The following is a 23425-nucleotide window of genomic DNA, read 5'->3' on the forward strand; positions in this document are numbered from 1 at the left end:
GGTAACTTTGTTTTCAATGTTCCCATTGATTTGCTACATCCATGAAATACTTGGCGTACGTTTCAGCATTGTGCCTCTTCTGTTTTCATTATGGCCAGAGGGTGTGAATGCAGTGTCCATTTTTCACCGATGTGGTGCGCAGTAACCCCAAGGTAGTTGTGGTTACTCACCAAAGTAGGTGGCAGGTAGCCTAGTGGTTAGAGTGTTGAACATGTAACCGAAAGGCTGCAGGATCGAATCCCCGAGCTGACAAGGTAAAAACCTGTTGTTTTGCCCCTGAACAAGGCACTGTTCCTAGGCCGCCATTGAAAAAATAATAAGAATTTGTTCTTAACTGACTTGCCTAGTTAAATAAAAAATAAAAATAAAAATACATTTAAAAAGTCCATTGGTCTCAAGTGAGAACAACAGTCGCTGCATGTTTCAACTCCTTTCATAGCCCTCTCGTTTTCATACAGCTCGTGAATTCTTGTGGCTCGAGGGTAACTCATATGTTGAGTCATTCGATGAGATCCGAATGATATCCCTCAAGCCTTCGTCCTCCACAATGTCGACTGGCCTGCAAGCTGTAGCTAGCCACTTGGCTATTGCTTATGTGCTGCTCGTCGACTTGTCCACAGGCCTCCTGTGTGCATACTCTTCTAGCTTAGCCTGCCAAAGATGTCCTACATTGCTACTAGTCACGTTACTTGTATTTCTGGCGTCTGTTTCGGTTGTAAATTATAACAAAGACTCGATGTACTTCGGTGCTAAAACAAATTCAGCCTTGCAGTAGATACAAATTAATTTGGTTTTTATCCAGAGAGCCATCTGGGAGGGTTTTAAAATAGAATTTGCCATTTAAAAGCCCCTTACTAGCATTATCCATCATTCAGTCATACAAGTAGCTAGCTAGTAAACTAGTTGTCAAACTAGCGCATCGGCTGCCGGGGCTTGAATTTGAAATAAGGATGGTTCAGGGGGTCAAACAAAGAAAAATGCGTTAATGGCGTCAACAAAATGAACAACGTTAAAATTGTAACGCATTAAAGCTAGCATTAACTTTGACAGCCATAATTAGCATACGTACCAAATGGCACCCTTTTCCCAATATAGTGGACTACTTTTGACCAGAGCCATTATGGGCCTTGGTCAAAAGTAGTGCACTATAACAGGAATAGGGTGACTTTTCTGACGCTACCATAGTCATTTGCCTTTCTTGCACCAACACTTTCACTGGTCTTTTCTTAATAGCACTGACTTACTATGACTGTGATATGTGGTTGTCTTAATCTAAGTTGCTACTAATAATAGTGTCTGCTAAATGACTAAAATTAAAAACCTTCACATATAATATGAAGCTTAAAGCAATAGACTGATCAGACGGAAAGGCTAAACTGGAACTACCTGTAAACCTAAAATAAGTTGTCGGGTAAATACATTTGAAAGATTCTGAAATAAATCATTGCAATCTAGATAAAATGTAACATCACAAAATGGCTTCATTAATAATAAAAAAATATGTTGAACTGACCCCTGCGTTCAATAATGTGGTGACCACATTCTTGCCAGGCAGACCCTGGATGGTCGTTCCTTTGCCAGTAGTCTTCTGCACCACGATAACATTGGGCTTGGATGTCATGGGAATGGTGGTGATCTTAGTTGTTGTACCTGCAATGGTGGGGTAAAGAAGATCTAAAAGGTTTGCCAAAACACAACCTTTTAAGTCACTATAATTTGAACATTTAGTTGCAGAATTGTCCGTCAGAATTGGTAACACTTAGGGTTGCAAAACACCCGATAATTTATCAATATTATCGGAATTTAAATTTGTTTTTGGTAACTAACAGATAATATTGGTAATCTATGTAAATGTAAACTTTTTAAAATATCTATTAATATATTTTTCTATATCTGTGTCCATGAGTTTCTTCCAACTATTGACTTATTTCACTAGTTAAACCAGTTAGGGCCCAAATGATTTACAACAAAGATATTATGTACTAAAATAACACACACAGAAATCTTTGTATTAAACAACAATGGTAATGGGTTATACATAAGATAATGTTTCACAGCTTTGTGATTCTATTTTTCATATAAAAAAAATATTTTACATGTTATGACCATTAACCAAAATCCTTGAAAGCTTCCACAATTCTGTAAACGGTACTGGTTATATTTCTTCTCTTTGCAACTCTAGTAACACTACTAAGGTAATTGCCAATCTTTTAAAACATTATTTTCCTTTAAAACAATAAGGAAAAATTCAAAATGTAGATGGTCTACATCTCGCATCATGCGAAGAAAGATATATATTTTTAAATGTATGCTACTGCTGCTCTCGTTTTTCACGAGAGTAATCTGTGTAGCTTGTTGCGGTTGTCGTCCAATCACAAGTCATCAAACCGGCACTAGGCAACAGTCAGAGCTAGAGCCTCAGTGTGGCAAGTTATTAGGAGATATCTAGGCTAATCAATGGAAGATGAAAATAAAATGACAGAACCAAAAGTTAAATGGGAAGGACGGGCTACAACACCAAGACGCAACAGGTAGGCTGCTACTTAAAGGGGAATATTGGCACCTTTCGAAAATGTGTCCATGTTCCTAAACCCCTCTGACTCATTGTTTGACTGTCTGTTAAAGTGCACACCCCTCTCACTCAGGGAGAGAGAGCTAGAGCTACGTCACAGGGTTATACTGCGCCCCACTCACTGCAGCGCTAGATAGAATTTTGTGGAATAACGCAAAAAACATTATGTCATAGCGAAAATACTAAAAACTTGTGAAGTCCAATCGATTGTGAGATATAGCATATACATTTTGTGATACATTTGGGTTGTGGGTTCTGAGAACTCTGCCAAGCAAGGAAGAAAGGAGGCAACCTAATCCCACCTTCCACTTTTACCTTGCAACCCCATTGGACATCATTTCACCTGCCAATAAACATTGTCCATCTTGTCTCTGACTGTAGGCTACATCCCTCGTTGCATGGTGTGATCAGATCATTACGGCAAAATATGTCTTCTAAAATTAGAGGGAAAGACCAGTGAGTGTGCAACATAATGTCCACTTCATAGGATGACACATACTGGATAAAGGCTAATTTATGTGACAAATATTTCATTAGATTGCAACTTTCCTACAGTAGCCAGATAACAGTAAACATATCCTTGTAAAATCAGATATAATAGATAGATGCATCAGTACCTAGGCTATCAAAATGTAATTTATGCTCAATGTCCAATTTTTCATTGGGGTATATCAAATATGGTATTATTACATGTATTATTAGCCTACATTTACATTCTCAAAAATAGGTAGAAAAATTACAATTAATTTACAAGATGACGCAGAGGATTTCGTTTGCAAGACAGGGCTAAATTGCCTTTCGAGCGAGCAAGATGTGATAATGTAGGCTAATTTTATAAAATGGCAAAAGTATAAATACCCTTGCATCAAATAACCTAATTGTGTATTGATTACAGTGGTTCCTCCTTTAAAAGTTGCGTCATAAACACCTTGTGGGTTGCTGCAGCATTCTGTGGCACGTTATCTAATTGTCAGACATTTTTTCTGTTAATGCAAGTTAGTGCTAGTTTGACCACCAGAGGGCATCTTTGAGAAGCATTTGATAGTCTTTCATATTGGCATAACCAGAGAATTGAAAACCTTTTTTGTAATAACAAAGTATATGAGATTGATAGACATTTGGCTTATTTAATTTGATTAATATTATGGTGTTTCTATTCCAAAAAACAAAACAAAAAAAACCCTCAGGGTTTCCGTTAGGATGAAACGGAAAAGATAGCGCTTTACGGTCGGGAGTAGGCCACTGCATGAGGACTGGATGATTCGAAATTGTTTGCCTTTATTAGACAACTTTGTTCCAATATTTCTATAAATCAGTGACATTTATTCCCATAGTAATTCATTATGGATCCAAAACTAAATCAACATATGCATTTTGAAAAAGAGTGCTTTTATCATTTTTTGATTAACGAAAGCATAAAGATGCTGATGAAGAAATACAGTACTGTACACTATGCTTTTACATTTGGATAAAGCATTTTGAAGATATAATCCACCTGCATTTGTTGATTAGACTACTGTGCAGCCAACAATACATACTGTAGTAAACATGTGCCTAATTCCTTACATAAGGGAGAGCATGCCATGTCTGTACTGCAGAATGCGGGAGACCGGGGTTCAAATCCCAGACGGGGAGGAAGGAGTAGGCTGTCCTTGTAAATAAGAATTTGTTCTTAACTAATTCCATATGTGTTATTTCATAGTTGTGATGTCTTCACTATTATTCTACAAAGTAGAAAATAGTCAAAATAAAGAAAAATCCTGTAATGAGTAGATGTGTCCAAACCTTTGACTGGTACTTGCTTAATACATTTGATTAATATTATGTTTTTTCTATTCCAAGAAAAACGAAAATCCCTCAGGGTTTCAATTAGGATGGAACGGAAAATATGGCACTGCACAACGTGACGGTCGGCAGCACAGTGCTGGGCTATTTAGCTAAAGAATCCCTGCGGGGCACAAGGGAGACCAGGACCTCCCAACGGGGAGGAAGGAGTAAGCTGTCCTTGTAACTAAGACTTCATTCTTAACCGACTTGCCTACTAATTACTTAAAAATCATACAATGTGATTTTCTGGATTTTTGTTTTAGATTCCATCTCTCACAGTTGAAGTGTACCTATGATAAAAAATTACAGACCTCTACATGCTTTCTAAGTAGGAAAACCTGCAAAATCGGCAGTGTATCAAATACTTGTTCTCCCCACTGTTTATATACATACATACATACATACATACATACATACATACATACATACGTGACTTGTTTCAGGAAACTAGGCGTATGTCGCACGTCACTACTTCACAGGAGAGGCATTTGAACATACACATAAAAAAATAAAAAAGCATTTTGGGGCAGAAATGTGTTCTGGAACAAGTGAACTTTCATGTGCATTAATAACAAACTTGTATTCCATCAGTAAAATAAATAACGAGCTTAAATTACGAGACAGGAACCTTCCCGCTAGGAATGGCTGGCTGAGATAATGGATGGGCTGGACATGAGATGAGTTTGGATTGGTCTGCCATGTAGCGTGCTTCTATCTATAATGTGAGCTGCTCAGTATCTGTTGATATTCTCTTCTATCACACCATTTTTGAAAGATATAACGTTAGCCATCGGGAACTACAAAAGTTCAACTACTTTTCTCAACAACACTGATGCCCTGAATTTTTAGCAGGCGCTAATCGACAGATTAGTTAGAAAACGTGACGGGCTACTTTCTGCACACGCCAGTCAGTGTGAACCGGAGAGACTTGACAACACTGGCCAAACAAGCTACAAACAAAACTGAGTTAAAATGGTTTAAGTCTGCCGTGAAGCATTCATCCATGTATACGGGTAAGAGCCTAGCTATATTTTCAGATATTATACGTTTCTAATTTGATCAGAAAGTTGTTTTCATTACAAGTTAAAGCTCACTGCATAAGACCAAATCGAGGCGGTGAGTCACAAACTCAGCAAAAAAAAGAAACGTCCTCTCACTGTCAACTGGAGGTGGAGGGTCCGTCATGGTCTGGGGCGGTGTGTCACAGCATCATCGGACTGAGCTTGTTGTCATTGCTGGCAATCTCAACGCTGTGCGTTACAGGGAAGACATCCTCATACCGAATGTTGTACCCTTCCTGCAGGCTCATCCTGACATGACCCTCCAGCATGACAATGCCACCAGCCATACTGCTCGTTCTGTGCGTGATTTCCTGCAAGACAGGAATGTCAGTGTTCTGCCGTGGCCAGCGAAGAGCCCGGATCTCAATCACATTGAGAACGTCTTGAGGCTGTTGGATCGGAGGGTGAGGGCTAGGGCCATTCCCCCTAGAAATATCCCGGGAACTTGCAGGTGCCTTGGTGGAAGAGTGGGGTAACATCTCACAGCAAGAACTGGCAAATCTGGTGCAGTCCATTAAGAGAAGCACTGCAGTACTTAACGCAGCTGGTGGCCACACCAGACTGTTACTTTTGATTTTGACCTCCCCTTTGTTCAGGGACACATTATTACATTTCTGTTAGTCACATGTCTGTAGAACTTGTTCAGCTTATGTCTCAGTTGTTGAATCTTTTTGTGTTAAATATTTGTATGAACATATGTCAAGTTTGCTGAAATAAACACAGTTTACAGTGAGAGAATGTTTCTTTTTGGGCTGAGTTGATATGCACTGAGCTTGTATGATAATTTAAGCACACAAAAATTACTAGAGGGAGTCCAACCAGCAATTGATTTGATTATGCCAGGCTGGGCTCAGACTTGCTGCTCTGTGTACATTTTTTAAAAATAATTTCTTTAAAAAAGAGAGAGTCACTTGCTATGTGACTCACACCCGTTCTCTTTCGCCTCCCTGGTGCAGCGAACACCACAGAACATCCGTGTTTATCACGCTGTAGGTGTGGCTGAAGCTGCAACATAATTAGAGCCATTTCTGACTGAAAAGTTCTGTTGCCGAAATCCCTCATTTGTTTATTCCCTATTCCTTTAACCCTTTCTTTACGTGACTCATGTACGCATCGCATGCACGTGACCAAAGACGTATTCGCATGGGACTAATATTACTAAAGAACGTTGGTTATGTAATTATTACTCTAGAATGTTCGTTATTCCAGAGGACAATTCTGACAGGATCAAGTATTTTTTTAACAAACTGACCCCTGTAAGTCAAATTGTTTTGTTTTTTTCAATAAATTGTCAGTTATGACAGAAGAGTGAAGTTATGACGTGAAGATGTACATTTTAGTAATTTAGCAGACGCGAGTCCATACATTTTCATACTTTTTCCCCAGTACTGATCCCCCGTGATAATTAAACCCACAATCCTGGGGCTGCTAGCGCCATGCTCTACCAACTGAGCCACACGGGATACAGTATATCAACATGTCCAGGTGATAGGGTCACACTGATAACTCCAGCATGGTTCCCAAGTTTCTAAACCATCTTTGGTATAGTGACACCATAATATTTGAATTGATGAAGTGTGATCATAATCATTAGGATATTTTAGCAATCCACAGTATGTACTAAAATGCCCCCAAGCCTTCAGATTAAAGCTAAAAAGTGCTATTGCACTTGAGGTGCATTATAAGGCTATGGATGAGAAAGTTAAACGTAACATTTCCAAATGTTTATGTCAGTTGTATGCTGCTTTACGATCTATTAACAGAAAGGGTTGCATGAAATATTTTACACTAATAAATTTGGCAATATTCAATCCATTCGCACAACACAAACAAAAGCATTCACTGTGTTGATTGGCCTACATGTAGCCTATTCCTATATAGCTTATGCGCAGCACTAAGTTAAATTTATCAAATCAGTTATTATTTTCTTCCGCAAACCACGAGCAACACCGGTCAAACTCAGACATTTCTCTTAAAACACAGGGATGTCGATTCGCACTGGACTATTATTATCAGAGGACATTGGAGTTCGCCAAAAAAAGTAGGTTATTCTGGCTGGAATTGTACTCTCCTGCCATGTAGAAATTACTGACATGGCAGATTCGGATAGGACTAACATTACAGATGTGGTGTTTTGTGCTCGTGCACATAATTACATTACCCAAGTAAAATGAATCCAGTCTGAAGAGGGCACAATATGTCCTGACCTATAGCATCATATCACATCAATAAATTGGTTATAACAAACTCTGAACACTGTATCACGTGACAGCAAAATGGATGCAGAGGACGTGACAAAAACTATAAAATGGGGAATATTTACTGGTTAATCAAGAGGTGAAGGGAAAGTAAATAAATTTGCCAAGTTGTGGAAAATACTGGAGATAAAGAAAAAGATGACAAGGAGCAAGCACTGCGTGCATATTATGTGTGCCAAACAGGTGCTGCGTAGATTATTAGTTTTTCTGACCGTTTGGAACAATGCAAACACTAAATAAATAACACAAGAGGGGCTGTTTTAATGACAAAAAGTGTAAACTAGGGTAGGGGGCAGCACTCGGAATTTTGGATGAAAAGCGTTCCCAAATTAAACTGCCTGCTACTCAGGCCCAGAAGCTAGGATATGCATACAATTAGTACATTTGGATAGAAAACACTCTAAAGTTTCCAAAACTATTAAAATAATGTCTGTGAGTATAACAGAACTGCCATGACAGGCAAAAACCTGAGGAAAATCCAACCAGGGAGTACTATTATTTTGAAAGGCTGTTTTTCCATTGAAAGCCTATCCACCATACAAAGACTTAGGACCCAGTTCACGAGCTCTATGGCTTCTTCTACATGTGGCCAGTCTTTAGGCATTGTTTCAGGCTTTTAGTCAGAAAAACGAGGGAAATACAGTACTTTCAATCAGTGGCCAGTGGAAATTTCCAGACATCAGCCATGCGCCTGATTGGGAACGCACCTTTCTTGTTTCTCCTTTCCTATTGACGAAGCATTTGTCCGGTTGAAATATTATTTATGACAAAAACAATCGGAGGATTGATTTTAAACATCGTTTGGCATGTTTCTACTAACTTCTATTGTACTTTTTAAAAACTTTCAGTCTGGACTTAGTGCACACGCCTAGTGCATTCAGATTACTGGACAAAACGCGAACAAAAAGGAGGTTTTTGGTCATAAAGAAGGACATTATCGAACATTTATTGTCTAACTTGGAGACCTGGGAGTGTCACCAGATGAAGATCATCAAAGGTAAGCGATTCATTTTAATGTTATTTCTGACTTTTGTGAGCCCTCTGCTTTGCTAGAAAATGGCTGTATGGGTTTCTGTGGCTAGGTGCTGACCTAACAATCTCAAAGTGTGCTTTCGCCGTAAAGCCTTTTTGAAATCTGACACAGCGGTTGCATTAAGGAGTTTAAGGATTAAGGAGTTGCATTAAGTTTCTTTATTCGTATGTTTAACACTGCTATCGTTTATCAATGTTTATGATGAGTATTTCTGTAATTTGATGTGGCTCTCTGCACTTTCACCGGATGTTTGTTTGAGACAACGCATTTCTGAACATAACGCGCCAATGTAAACTGAAATCTTTGGATATAAATATGAACTTTATCGAACAAAACATACATGTATTGTGTAACATGAAGTCCTATGAGTGCCATCTGATGAAGATCATCAAAGGTTAGTGATTAATTTAATGACTATTTATGACTTTTGTGAGCCCTCTCCTTGGCTGGAAAATGGCTGTATGGTTTTCTGTGACTAGGTGCTGACCTAACATAATCGCATGGTGTGCTTTCGCAGTAAAGCCTTTTTGAAATCGGACACTGTGGTTGGATTGACAAGAAGTTTATCTTTAAAATGGTGTATAATACTTGTATGTTTGAGGAATTGGAATTATGGGATTTCTGTTTTGAATTTGGCGCCCTGCAATTTCACTGGCTGTTGTCGAGGTGGGACGCTGCCGTCCCACTTGTACCAGAGAGGTTAAAGCATTGAAAAGATTAAACACAGACGAATTTCTGAAACTTCATACTTGAAATGTCATTGCGTGAGGCTTGGTTCTCACAAAATTAGTAGACTATTAACTAATTAACTTTTCCTCTGCAGAGGTAACTCTGGGTCTTCCTTTCCTGTGGCGGTCCTCATGAGAGCCAGTTTCAACATAGCGCTTGATGGTTTTTACGACTGCACTTGAAGAAACTTTCAAAGTTCTTCCAATTTTCCGGATTGACTGACCTTCATGTCTTAAAGTAATGATGGATTGTCGTTTCTCTTTGCTTATTTGAGCTGTTCTTGGCATAATATGGACATGGTCTTTTACCGAATAGGGCTGTCTTCTGTATACCACTCCTACCTTGTCACAACACAACTGATTGGCTCAAATGCATTGAGGAAATAAATTCCACAAATGTACTTTTAACAGGCACACCTGTTAATTGAAATGCATTACAGGTGACTCCCTCATGAAGCTGGTTGAGAGAATGCCAAGAGTGTGCAAAGCTGTCATCAAGGCAAGGCAAACAATTTTTTGGTTACTACATGATTCCATAAAAACCCTGGAATGAGTAGGTATGTCCAAACTTTTGACTGGTACTGTATATTTTTCACTGCTCAATTAAAGAAATCTCGGTCAACTGATGGACTGTGCTATCTCAACGGCCTCCACAAATGATCAGTCCACTCAGACAAGCGTGAATCAGACAGGTGTCTTGTGCACCATGATATTAAATGTTTTGCTACTGCTCGACTAAAGAAATCTCAGTCGACCAACAGCCTATCGACATGGGGTCAGCCCTTATCGCTCTGACAGAACATTTATATAAGTTCTATCTAGTGCTGCAGTATAACCCTGTGACATAGCTCTCGCTCTACCTCGCTCTCCCCTCTGACTCGGTGTTGGACTTTGGAACAAACACATTTTCAAAATGTGCCTCTATTCCCCTTTAATAATCTGCATGCCGTTTTTATTTATTGTAGGAAGGTGAGAAAGTGCACAGTTACGTAGTCTTAATTAGCCTAGCTAGTGCTAGCTAGCTAACTTTCTCGGTTTGATGCAGTCAAGACAGACACTATGTAATCAGATGAGATGATAACTAACTAGCAATAAGTTAGTCTACCAGCACGAGTCGGCTTAGTTGCCCCTCCCTGCACCCCTCGTTACACACCACATGGTGTGAGTAACTCTGCTGCTTCTCTCCCTCGTGCATTACAGCTCCGGTTAATAAAGGAGCAAGAAATATATATTCTCCCCCTAAAGTTACAGCTTTGTTGGGTTAAGTATTTGTTTATTTTATTTTTTCCCCCTATGATGTTGATCGGGACCCGTTTTATGGTCGTTTTGTGATAACTGCACTGTGAATAGAATTTGATATGTTTTTCAGTTAGGATTTTTTCTTCAAGTTAAAGATGACAATTTTGTTTAAATGTTTAAACGTTCACACCCCTAAACTGTATAAAAATAATAATACCAGTCTCACCAGACACTATGTTGCTGCTGATGATCTTGCCGCCCAGTGTGGCTAGAGACTTCGGGACCACCGTGATGATACTGCCACTGGTGGTCTTGACATAGGTGGCACCACTGGCCGACGTCGCCATCCTGGCTCCAATAGTGGAGCTCATGGCAGGCCTTGAGTAAGTGGCCTGGGTCCCTGAACAAAAACAATGTTTTTCCTCAATTTAAAAAAGGGCCTTGCTTAGCACAGTTCTTTCACCACTCAATATCTATAGATAGAATATAAAAGCACACAGAACAACACTTAACCAATTAACTTTTTGAGTATTATATTAATGCTTGGACGAGAGTTGTGTCTGTTTAGGGAGTTTTCTATGAGAAATGTGACCTGTGGGCTGGGACACCAGCTTGGTGGTCATGATGGCCCCGTTGCTACTGACGACCATGATGGGGGAGGAGCTGCTGCTGGGCATGCCTGCAGTGGAGGGCTTGGGCAGGATCTTACTGGGCTGCATCTGCTGGGTGATGATTTTCACACCTATAGGAACAATTAGACAAAAAAGTAATTACATAGGTCACATATTGGTCCTCCCCACAGATTTTCAGTACACTTGAAGTTCAGGTGAGAAGGTCCAGAAAATGAAACATTGCACACTCATTAAAAAGACAATGGGAAACTCAGTGTAGAGTACTAACGCCAGTGGGTTTGGGGTTTACGCCCTGTACTCACCTGACTCCTGCTTGATCTGGATGATGGGCTTGGAGCTGGGGGGAGTGTTGGAGGCCTGGCCCATGGCGCCAGCCCCCATGGGTGAGCCCTGCTGCAGCTGCTTGGGGGACTGCGGGTGCTGCTTGGGGAACTGGGACAGAATCTGGGTGGGAGAGCCCACCATGGTCTTAGGAGAAGGGAGCCTGGCAGAGGCCACCTTCACGCCTGCCGATGAGCCACCTGGCACAGGGAAAGGAAAGAAAATAGTGTCCCAATCAGAGATGCACAATTCCAGTTTAAAATTTGTATTGAATAGATAGATGGACACAAAAGTATGTGGACACCTCAAATTTGTGGAATCAGCTATTTCAGCCACACACCGTTGCTGACAGGTGTATAAAATCGAGCACAGTCATGAAATCTCCATAGACAAACATTGGCAGTAGAATACCTTTACTGAAGAGCTCAGCAACTTTCAACTATCACTTGGCAAAGTCATAGGATGCCACCTTTTCAACAATTCAGTTTGTTACATTTCTGCCGTGCTAGAGCTGCCCCGGTCAACTGTAAGTGCAGTTATTGTGTAGTAAGTGGAAATGTCAAGGAGCAACAACGGCTCAGCTGCGAAGTGGTAGGCCACACAAGCTCACAGAACGGGACCGCCGAGTGCTGAAGCACGTCGAAATCGTCTGTCCTTGGTTGCAACACTCACTACTGAGTTCCAAACCTCCTCTGGAAGCAAAGTTAGCACAATAACTGTTCGTCAGGAGCTTCATGAAATTGGTTTCCGTGGCCGAGCAGCCGCACACAAGCCTAACATCACCATGAATTACGCTTCACCATCTGGCAGTCAGACAGACAAATCTGGGTTTGGCTGATGCCAGGAGAACGGCATCTTCCCCAATGCTTAGTGCCAACTGTAAAGGTTGGTGGAAGAGGAATAATGGTCTGGGGCTGTTTATCATGGTTTAGGCCCCTTAGTTCCAGTGGAAGGAAATCTTTTTTTTATTTTTTATTTTATTAATTTTTATCCCATTTTCTCCCCAATTTTTGTGGTATCCAATCGCTAGTAATTACTACCTTGTCTCATCGCTACAACTCCCGTACGGGCTCGGGAGAGACGAAGGTCGAAAGCCATGCGTCCTCCGAAGCACAACCCAACCAGCCGTACTGCTTCTTAACACAGCGCGCCTCCAACCCGGAAGCCAGCCGCACCAATGTGTCGGAGGAAACAACGTGTACCTGGCCCCCTTGGTTGGCGCGCACTGCGCCCGGCCCGCCACAGGAGTCGCTGGAGCGCGATGAGACAAGGATATCCCTACCGGCCAAACCCTCCCTACCCCGGACGACGCTATGCCAATTGTGCGTCGCCCCACGGACCTCCCGGTCGCGGCCGGCTGCGACAGAGCCTGGGCGCGAACCCAGAAACTCTGGTGGCGCAGTTAGCACTGCGATGCAGTGCCCTAGACCACTGCGCCACCCGGGAGGCAGTGGAAGGAAATCTTAACGCTACAGCATACAATGACATTCTAGACAACTCTTTGATTCAACTTTGTGGCAAGTTTGGGGAAGGCTCTCTCCTGTTTCAGCATGACAATGCCCCTGTGCACAAAGCGAGGTCCATACAGAAACTGTTTGTTGAGATCAGTGTGGAAGAACTTGATTGGCCTGCACAGAGCTCTGACCTCAAACCCATCAAAAACCTTTCTGATGAATTGGAACACTGACTGCGAGCCAAGCTTAACTGCCCAACATCAGTGCCCGACCTCACTAATGCTTGTGGCTGAATGGAAGCAAGTCCAAGCAGCCACATTCCAACATCTAGTGGAAAGCCTTCCCAGAAGAGTGGAGGCTGTTACGGCAGCAAAGTGGGGACCAATTCCATATTAATGCCCATGATTTTGGAATTAGATGTTCAACGAGCACCAGTCCAAAGTTTGGACACACCTACTCATTCCAGGGTTTTTCATTATTTTTTTAAATGTTCTATATTGTAGAATAATAGTAAAGACATCCAAGCTATGAAATAACACACATGGAATCATGTAGTAACCAAAAGTGTAAAATCGAAATATATTTTATATTTGAGATTCTTCAAAGTAGCCACCCTTTGCCTTGAGAGCAGCTTTGCACGCACTTGGCATTGTCTCAACCAGCTTCATGAAGTAGTCACCTGGAATGCATTTAAATTAACCGGTGTGCCTTGATAAAAGTTCATTTGGGAATTACTTTCCTTCTTAAAATGTGTTTGAGCATATCAGATGTTTTATGACAAGGTAGAGGTGGCATACAGAAGATTACCACAAGGTTAAAGACCAAGAACATATTATGGCAACAGCTCAAATATGCAAAAGGAAACGACAATCCATCATTACTTTAAGACATGAAGATCAGTCAATTGAGAACTTTGAACGTTTCTTTAAGTGGAGTCGCAAAAACCATCAAGCACTATGATGAAACTGGCGCTCATGAGGACCGCCAAAGGAAAGCAAGACCCAGTTACGTCTGATGCAGAGGCTATGTTCATTAGAGTTACCAGCCTCAGAAATGGACGAGTCAGGCATTCATGGTCAAATTGCTGCAAATAAACCACTACTAAAGGACACCAACAAGAAGAAGATAATTGCTTGGTCCAGGAAACATGAGCAATGGACATTATACCGGTAGACATCTGTCCTTTGCTCTGATGAGGCCAAATGTGAGATTTTTGGTTCCAACCACCGTGTCTTTGTGAGATACAGAGTAGGTGAACGGATGATCTCTGCATGTATGGTTCCCACCGTGAAGCACGGAGGTGGTGTTATGGTGCTTTGCTGGTGACACTGTCAGTGATTTATTTAGAATTCAAGGCACACTTATCCAGCATGGCTACCACAGCATTCTGTAGTGATATGCCATCCCATCTGGGTTGGGCTTAGTGGGACTACAATTAGATTTTCATCAGTACAATGACCCAACACACCTCGAGGCTGTGTAAGGGCTATTTGACCAAGAAGGAGTGATGGAGTGCTGCATCAGATGACCTGGCCTCCACAATCACCCAGCCTCAACCCAATCGAGATGGTTTGGGATGAGCTTCAACGCAGAGTGAAGAAAAAGCAGCCAACAAGTGCTCAGCATACGTGGGAACTCCTTCAAGACTGTTATTTCATAGTTTTGATGTCTTCACTATTGCTCTACAATGTAGAAAATAGTCAAAAAGAACAAGACAAACCCTGTCCCTAATTTGGCGAAGGCTGGTAATATATCCTGAGTAAAACTCTTCAATTCAACTGACATCTGTTGTACACTGCTGGAAGGAACACATTTAACATATTGTCTATTGGAATATCGCCCCGTAGCACTCACTTCTGTCATCACGAAGTGCTTTGTGAGGCTAGTTATGGATCATATCACCTCTACCTTACCTGACACTAGAACCACTTCAATTTGCTTACTTCATTGACTACAGCTCAGCATTCAACACCATAGTACCATCCAAGCTCATCATTAAGCTCAGGGCCCTGGGTCTGAACCCTGCCCTGTGCAACTGGATCCTGGACTTCCTGACATGCCACCGCCAGGTGGTGAAGGTAGGAAACAACACCTCCACTTCGCTGATCCTCAATACTGGGGCCCACCGAGGGTGGGTGCTCAGCCCCCTCTTGTACTTCCTGTTCACCCATGACTGCATGGCCACGCAGGCCTCCAACTCAATCTTCAAGCAAGTTTGCAGACGACACAACAATAGTAGGGCTGATTACCAACAATGACGAGACAGCCTACATGGAGGAGGTGAGGGCCCTGGGAGAGAGGTGCCAGGAATATAACCTCTCACTCAACATCAACAAAAGAGCTGATCGTGGACTTCAGGAAACTACAGAAGGAGCACGCCCCTATCCACATCGACAGGACCACAGTGGAGAAGGTGGAAACCTTTTAAGTTCCTCGGCGTACACATCACTGACGATCTGAAATGGTCCAGCCATTTTTGGACATTCTTTGACCATTTAACTTGCCATTTACAAAAACAAAATGTGTTAGTGGGTAGGTGTGTTTATAGGACCGCTCTTTTTAAATAATTATATATGTTTGAGAAGTCCCATTTATGTATTGAAATCATGTATGTGACTTGTAAAATTTGATATTGCGGGACACTCAAACCTACTCTGCGCTATGGTCGACATGAGCACAGACGGGCTGGAGGAGACCACGGTGGTCACAGCGATCGTGTTGGGGGCCAAGGAGGGACTTGAGCTGGCCGGGATGAACACCGTCTGTTTCTGGCTGGCCGAGGTCAGCATGGAGGTGGAAACCAGCTTTGACATGGCCGCCGCGTAGTTGTGGGAATGAGACTTGGACAGGATGTTGGGAACGAAGTTGGAGCTTGGAGAGGTCGTCACAATGATTACCTGACAAATCATATATTATATAGTAAGTTATACAGCCACGTACAATCAAGTTCATATACTGAACAAAAATAGTAGCGCATCATATAAAGTGTTGGCTGAAATAAAAGATGGGATTGTCTGGGGGGTGAGGGGTGCTGAGGAGTATTTCTATCTGTAATAAAGCCCTTTTGTGGGGCCTCAGCTCAGTCAATTGAAATACATAGGGCCTAATGAATTCATTTCAATTGACTGATTTCCTTATATGAACGGTAACTCAGTAAAATCGTTGAAATTGTTGCTTTATATTTTTGTTCAGTGTATTTACAAAATCACTTGCACATCAAGTTTGCAGACATTATGCAATAATTACGATCATACAAACATATTCAACCATTCCTATAGTATTTCTCACACCTCGCTATATTGACTATAGAACAAGAGGCTTTCTTACGAATTACGGACAGTTCTCTCCTGCTCACCTTCTGCGTGGTGGTGTTGGTGGTCTGGGTGGTGGGCTTGGTGAAGGTGATCTTGACGGGGGACATGTGCGGTGGCAGCGAGTTGGCGATGCTCTGCATGATGTTGCTCATCTTGGGGCTGCCGCTTACTGGCACGGTGATGGTCTTGGACAAGGGAGGGGAAACCTTGGCCAGCTCCTTCAGCACCACGGGGGAGGAGCTCGAGGAGTTGGTCCGCCTCCGCTTGCGTGGCTTCTCGTCCTCGTCAGAGCAGCTAACGCCTGGGAGTGAGAGTTTGACAGAGGGAGAGAAAAACTAAACATACAGACAGAGATAAATGGAATTTGAGACTAAATTCATTGATACATTAAGAGGTTATGAATTTTTCTGATTTGCAGGTTCTGTTTAAGGAGTGTTACACCGGAGATCCCTTAACCAATGCAACTCTTAAACAGTTATTAAACAGTTAAAGGAATAAACAAACACGGAATCTCTGTTCTGACACTCACTTTTCACATAGACAGTGCTCCCGCTGGGCAGCACCACCACGTTGGAGGCAGGGCTGGCCGGACGGGGGGATTTCACCGTGGCTGTCGCACTGCCGCTGGGCGCCGTGGCACTGGTGGGGGTGGACGTGGTGGTTGTGTAGGAGTAGCAAACAACCACTGCAAACAAATAACAACCATACTTCATATAAAAATACACTATAAAGGAGAGATTGATTGATTGATCATTTATAGTATTCCTCCCTCTTCCGTTGATCCTGCAGGTATATTTTTTCCATCTCCAAAATCCCTCCAGTTATGATTAGGAGTAAAGTAATCTGATCCTAAACCTGTGGTTACGGGCAATTTCCACCTTGAGCTGTCGGTGATCTTACCTTCTTTATTTCCTGTTTCCGCAGGCAGCAAGAGAGAAGCATTCTGATTGGCTGTGGCGCTGGCCACTGCGTTGGCAGTCACGGTGAACGCCGTCTGGGGGACCAGTCTGGGCATCAAGGGGACCAGCCGACGTCCCTCGATTGACCACTCTGAGGAGCTGTTGGGACCCGACATGCTGTGACAAAAGAGAATTGTCATGGTAAATTGATGGACTGATGAGTGTACTAGTATTTGGTAGTAAGTCATAATGTGTATGTAGTTTTAGTATTGATCATCTTGGGGGGGTAACATGACTTACTGATAGGCAATGGTGGTAAGGCGCTCATCGTTGACGGCCCTACGGACCTCGGCGCGATGACGCTCTGTTGAAATGCTGTGGGAGACAACCATACAATTAGCTAAGTAAGAATGAGCAATTAAGTCACAGGCAAAGTTTGTTTCTAAGTAAGAATGAGCAATTAAGTCACAGGCAAAGTTTGTTTTTACAAAGGGACCCATATTTCCTAGGTTCATCTAGCAATGGGGAAAAAATACAGTGACTTTGCAGGTTTACCTGAGGACTTTAGTGAGTTCTCCGAGGAGGTCCTTCTTGTCCTTGGTGAGGTCGCCTTGGGCTCGCAAAGCACTGATTACTCCGGCGTACGCCTCTAGCTCTGTTGAAGCAACACAGGGTATCATTAAAAACAACTTTGTTTTCCCTCTGAAACATCAGTAACATTTTGGGTTTTGGGACAACATTTTGGGACAAGTCACTTAATGCATGAGGCAAGCCAGAGAGGCCGGAGAAGTTGAAAGGGTCTTACCAAGTTTACGGAGGATTCTCTTACACTCATCCCTGCCCAGGTCAAGGAGGGTGGGCCACACCACAGGCATGGTCCTGGTCAGACGCGGTCTTACCTGCTGAATCATCAACTACATTTAGAGTGAGCAGAAGAGGAGAGGACATGGCACATATGTCATCTTCTAGATCAGTGTTTCCCAACCCTCGTCCTCAAGTATCCCAAACAGTACACATTTTTGTTGTAGCCCTGGAAAAACCCATCTCATTCAGGGCTTGACGATTAGTTGACAAGTTGAATCAGGTGTGCTTGTCCAGGGTTACAATACAAATGTGTTCCAGATTATCCATACAATACAAATCCTTCATTTGAAATATGAATGAGTTTCTTCAATTCTGGATGTTACTATAAACATGCACGGCCAGCGGCTTCCAAATCAGGATTGATACTAGCTTCGGACTGCAACTAGCATCTTGAAAGGATATTGGACACAGAATGTCCCGTCAAGATCCTAGTTGCTGTCCGAAGCTAGATTGAAACAAGCCAACTAACCTGAGGTCTGTTATGAGTATGCTTATTCCCTGAGTTGGAACCTGCTGACCATGCTTTCAGTAAGAGGCTTAACTAAGCCAAAAATTAGGGTTAGCTATAATGTTACCATCTAGACATCAATGACATAGCTAGTTGGCTACCTCTTTCAGTAGCCCAGGGGCAATTACACAGTAACAGAATGATGCTGAGCTTCTGATTTTCCCCTTTAAAATGTATGCCAAACAAAAACCAATGATTGCAAAGTTAAACAAACCATACAACTCTATGCACAATGACTACCTTTAACAAACTTTGCATTTGCACTGTTATTCAAGTAAATGTGTTTTGTAAAATGTTCAATGGAAATTGTTAAAAGTCGTCTTTGTGCATAGATTTATGGTTTAACTTTGCCTACGAGTCTAGCTTACGGGTGCCTAGCTTCGGACCACAAATAGGATCGACAGAACATTGGGTTTAGGATCTCTTAGCTTAGTAAACTCAACTCCTTCCAACAGAGTTTAGTTGCGATGAGTGTCAGTGGAGTGTACCACTGACTACATCGAGTCTACCAGTCGATGTCCATTATTTCATGCTTTCCTTGTACCTATGATTTGCCCTGTGTAACTGCAAGCTTTACTTTGGGTGCTAAAATCCGTAGTTTTTGATAAAAGTACCATTTTAAGTGACCTCTGCCAAGGGAGCCATTGTTTGTTAATGAAGGAGAAGCCGGTCATTGCTTTGTTTTGTCAGGGGACGCAAAGAATGGAAGTGAGAAATATAAGGTTGTACATAGGCTGCTGTTTGGCTGCAATAAGGAGATACACTTTTTTTTCTAGTAATGCATTGTTATTGATTATTGCATTGTTGGGTTTTGAGTTTGCAAGAAAGGCATTTCACTGTACTTGTGCATGTGACATTAACTTGAAACTTACTTGGCAACGCTTTTGTCGTATCTTCGAGTCTTTAGAAAATTTTACCATAAATGTCGGTGTCCAGTTGCAGGTGGCTCTAAAAAAAATGAAACAATAATAATATAGAAAGATATTAAATCCACCTTTTGCACTGACAGGAGTTCCCTCGTCATTTTGGCTGCCAGACATCTCGCATTTCTCAACATCTTTGCAGAAACTAGTCGTTTCTATGAGACGCGGCCACATGCAGTGCAACCAAAACAAAGACATACACACATGCATGAGGCATTCCTCACTAGGATTTAAAATCTTTCTGCATTTCTCTGTTTTTTTTACAACCACATGCAACTGGTCAGACATGTATAAAATACACTTTTCTTCCAAATCAAGAACGAAAGAAATATCGCCAAGAATAGATTAGTTGAAACATTCCTTGCTAAACTTTACACTAGCGAAGCTGTAATTGCAATGTGGAGACTCACATATCCCGTTACGACTGTAGCTATCTACCTAGTCTAGATCCAAGTTGCGGTCCGAAGCTAAAGGGTGCCATATATAACTTACCAACTTAAACATTACAGTAAATATACACTGTGTACAAAATATTAGTAACACCTGCTCTTTCCATGACAGTTTTCACCTGGTCAGTCTATAATCCCTTACTGATGTCACTTATTAAATCCACTTCAATCAGTGCAGAAGACGGAAAAGTTACAGGTTAACGGATTTTTAAGCCTTGAGACATGGATTGTGTATGTTTGTCATTCAAAGGGTGAATGGGCAAGACAAAATATTTTAGTGCCTTTGAACGGGGTATGGTTGTAGACGCCATGCGCACTGGTTCGAGTGTGCTGCTGGGTTTCACACTCAACTATCTCTCGGGTGTATCAAGAATGGTCCACCACCCAAAGGACATCCAGCCAACTTGTCACAACTGTGGGAAACATTACAGTAAATACGGGCCAGCATCCCTGTGGAACACTTTCGAAACCTTGTATAGTCCATTCACTGAATGATTGAAGGTGTTCTGAGGACAGGGGGGGGGGGGGGGGGGGGGGGTGTAAATCAGTGTATAGTCGTATAATATCTTGTTAAACTGTGTTTGCATATCTGTAGTTATCAAGGATTTAAAATTGTACAAGCATCCCTCAGAGAAATTTAGCAAGTAAGCTAGCTAGATTCGTTACCGAAGTTATTCAGCTTGCTCGGAGTGAACTTCCCGTCTTCCAACTTACCATGTAGTGTTGAGACAAGTACAACGTCGTTATGACAGTCCTGAATTACAGGATCAAACGATTCGCTACATATTAATCCAAAATCAGTTGCACCCGCCAAAACATGACAGATATGTTTTTCTTTACTGAGGATCCACCTCAGTTCAATAGACCTTCCATACCGCCATGATTGAACGACGCCAAAACACTTGGGCCTGAAATAATGCTGTCTAAACATAAGCCTGGATTGGATTGATACGTAACTTGGAAATTATCACCATTGTTTCGAACAAATATGGATCCAGTTAGGAATCGCTATCACCAATATTTTCTTTTACATACATAATAATTTAAAGACCTCTAAAAAATAAACTCATACAGTTATGCACAGACATCAATCCAAATAGGCGCTTTTTCTACCCCTAGTTTTAGGACCATTTACGTCACTGTTGACGTTCTTCGTACCACCATCTTTGGGTATAATTGCCGCGTTCAAAACAACTGGGAACTGAGAAATCGCTGACTTCAATGCGTTCAAACAACTGGAAACTAAAAGAAAAACGAGCTCCGACTGGGGAAAGAAATCGATTTGAACGGTCATCCAACTCGGAATTCCAACTCTGGAACTCGAGCCACTTTCTATTGATGGGTTCAAGACAACTGGGAACTCGGGGAAAGAAACTAGGTCAAATCATGACGTCAGTGATCTATCTTAAGGTCGGAAAAACCGCGCTCTAGAAAAAGGCCTGAATTCCCTACTTGGAATTCCGAGCTCGTTTTGGTCCAAGGTTTGGTCCAACTGAAGTCGGAAACCGAGTTCCAAAGCTCGAAGTTTCTTTGAACTCGGCATAGAACTCCGACTTTCCTATGGAACGCCCTTTGGTCTTTGCGTGTCAAAAATATACGTCAAATAAAATTAAAAGCTTATTTAATTAACATGTCAAATAGTGTTATTTGACGTGTATCTTTTTATGGAACGCCGTTTGGGTCTTTGCGTGTCAAAAAATATACACGTCAAATAACACAGTTTAATAGAATGTAGAATGTTGTGTTGGGTAGCTAGATTTAGCTTGGTACCTAGCTAGCACAAATACAACCAGCCTGAAAACAATGACCAGTAGAAACTGCAGTCATTTTCATTATTCTTAACAATGATTTAGGAATCATTGTGAGTAAGTATTAGCTAGGTAACCACTTGTTCGCCTATTGAAATGGAACTTTAGTTCTTGAAAATAACCAGGTAGGCTAGTTGAGAACAAGTTCTCATTTGCAACTGCGACCTGGCCAAGATAAAGCAATGCAGTTCGACACATACAACAACACAGAGTTACACATGGAATAAACAAACATACAATCAATAATACAGTAGAAAAATCTATAAACAGCATGTGCAAATGAGGTAGGATAAGAGAGGTAAGGCAATAAATAGGCCATGGTGGTGAAGTAATTACAATATAGCAATTAAACACTGGAATGGTAGGGTGTGCAGAAGATGAATGTGCAAGTAGAGATACTGGGGTGCAAAGGAGCAAGATAAATAAATAAATACAGTATGGGGATGAGGTAGTTTGGATGGACTATTTACAGATGAGCTATGTACAGGTGCAGTGATCTGTGAGCTGCTCTGACAGCTGGTGCTTAAAGCTAGTGAGGGAGGTAAGAGTCTCCAGCTTCAGAGGTTTTTGCAGTTCGTTCCAGTCATTGGCAGCAGAGAACTGGAAGGAGAGGCAGCCAAAGGAAGAATTGGCTTTGGGGGTGACCAGTGAGATATACCTGCTGGAGCGCGTGCTACGGGTGGGTGTTGCTATGGTGACCAGTGAGCAGAGATAAGGCGGGGCTTTACCTAGCAGAGACTTAATCAAATAAAAACAGTTAAATTAGGGTTATTTTAGATGATGACACCTAGCTATATTGTTAGCTAGCTAACTATAACTACTGAAACATATTATGCCGTTTTCTAAACTGGTACCTGGCTACCTTCAGACTAGTGTTGTGTTTGTGAGATTTTTGTAGGCCAAACGGCTATGTCTCATGTTCTGACAAACACTGCTCTAGCTCTGCCACCTTTAAACACAGATGCAGAAGGGCAACATCAGCAGATGCGGTGGATTGAGACAAACCCCATGCTAAAAACAAATATCTCTATCTTAAACTGACGGATTTTCATAGGTATTTTTTTATTATGCTAATTCGATTTCCACGCAGGCGAAGACATCGACTCTAGGGACTTTAAAAAAAAAAAAGGTAAAATATACTGAAATTGCTAAATATATTTCCAATAGATGGCAGCATAAGACCACAAACCATAAGACCATTTTCAGAAGATTATCTTTAAGTTAGTTATAGGCTTCAAACAGCAATATCAATTTTTCAATCAATTTTATTTTATATAGCCCTTCGTACATCAGCTAATATCTCGAAGTGCTGTACAGAAACCCAGCCTAAAACCCCAAACAGCTAGTAATGCAGGTGTAGAAGCACGGTGGCTAGGAAAAACTCCCTAGAAAGGCCAAAACCTAGGAAGAAACCTAGAGAGGAACCAGGCTATGAGGGGTGGCCAGTCCTCTTCTGGCTGTGCCGGGTGGAGATTATAACAGAACTATGCCAAGATGTTCAAAAATGTTCATAAGTGACAAGCATGGTCAAATAA

At 41.7% G+C, this 23425-nt stretch overlaps 1 protein-coding gene across 6 annotated transcripts in view; it reads right to left on the bottom strand.

Moving 5' to 3' along the window:
- The window catches only part of LOC129820183 (BRCA2-interacting transcriptional repressor EMSY-like), a 40514-nt gene extending 19286 nt beyond the window's left edge, over positions 1-21228 (bottom strand). The window contains exons 1-13 of one of the 6 annotated variants that reach the window (XM_055877180.1): positions 20797-21228; positions 19583-19658; positions 18144-18237; positions 17894-17993; positions 17639-17713; positions 17340-17515; positions 16969-17124; positions 16481-16740; positions 15779-16022; positions 11653-11871; positions 11311-11460; positions 10945-11118; positions 1514-1650 (exon numbers count right to left, since the gene is read on the bottom strand). In XM_055877180.1, coding sequence (XP_055733155.1) covers positions 1514-1650; positions 10945-11118; positions 11311-11460; positions 11653-11871; positions 15779-16022; positions 16481-16740; positions 16969-17124; positions 17340-17515; positions 17639-17713; positions 17894-17993; positions 18144-18237; positions 19583-19630 — 1833 coding nt within the window. In that variant the 5' untranslated portion in view covers positions 19631-19658; positions 20797-21228. Of the gene's footprint in view, positions 1-1513; positions 1651-10944; positions 11119-11310; positions 11461-11652; positions 11872-15778; positions 16023-16480; positions 16741-16968; positions 17125-17339; positions 17516-17638; positions 17714-17893; positions 17994-18143; positions 18253-19582; positions 19659-20796 lie in introns of all 6 variants that reach the window. The other 5 variants (XM_055877172.1, XM_055877164.1, XM_055877207.1 and 2 more) reach the window with 5 other exon arrangements.
- Positions 21229-23425: the final 2197 nt, after the last annotated feature.

The sequence above is a fragment of the Salvelinus fontinalis genome, chromosome 2 (genome assembly GCF_029448725.1).
Source record: "Salvelinus fontinalis isolate EN_2023a chromosome 2, ASM2944872v1, whole genome shotgun sequence".
Lineage (NCBI taxonomy): Eukaryota > Metazoa > Chordata > Actinopteri > Salmoniformes > Salmonidae > Salvelinus > Salvelinus fontinalis.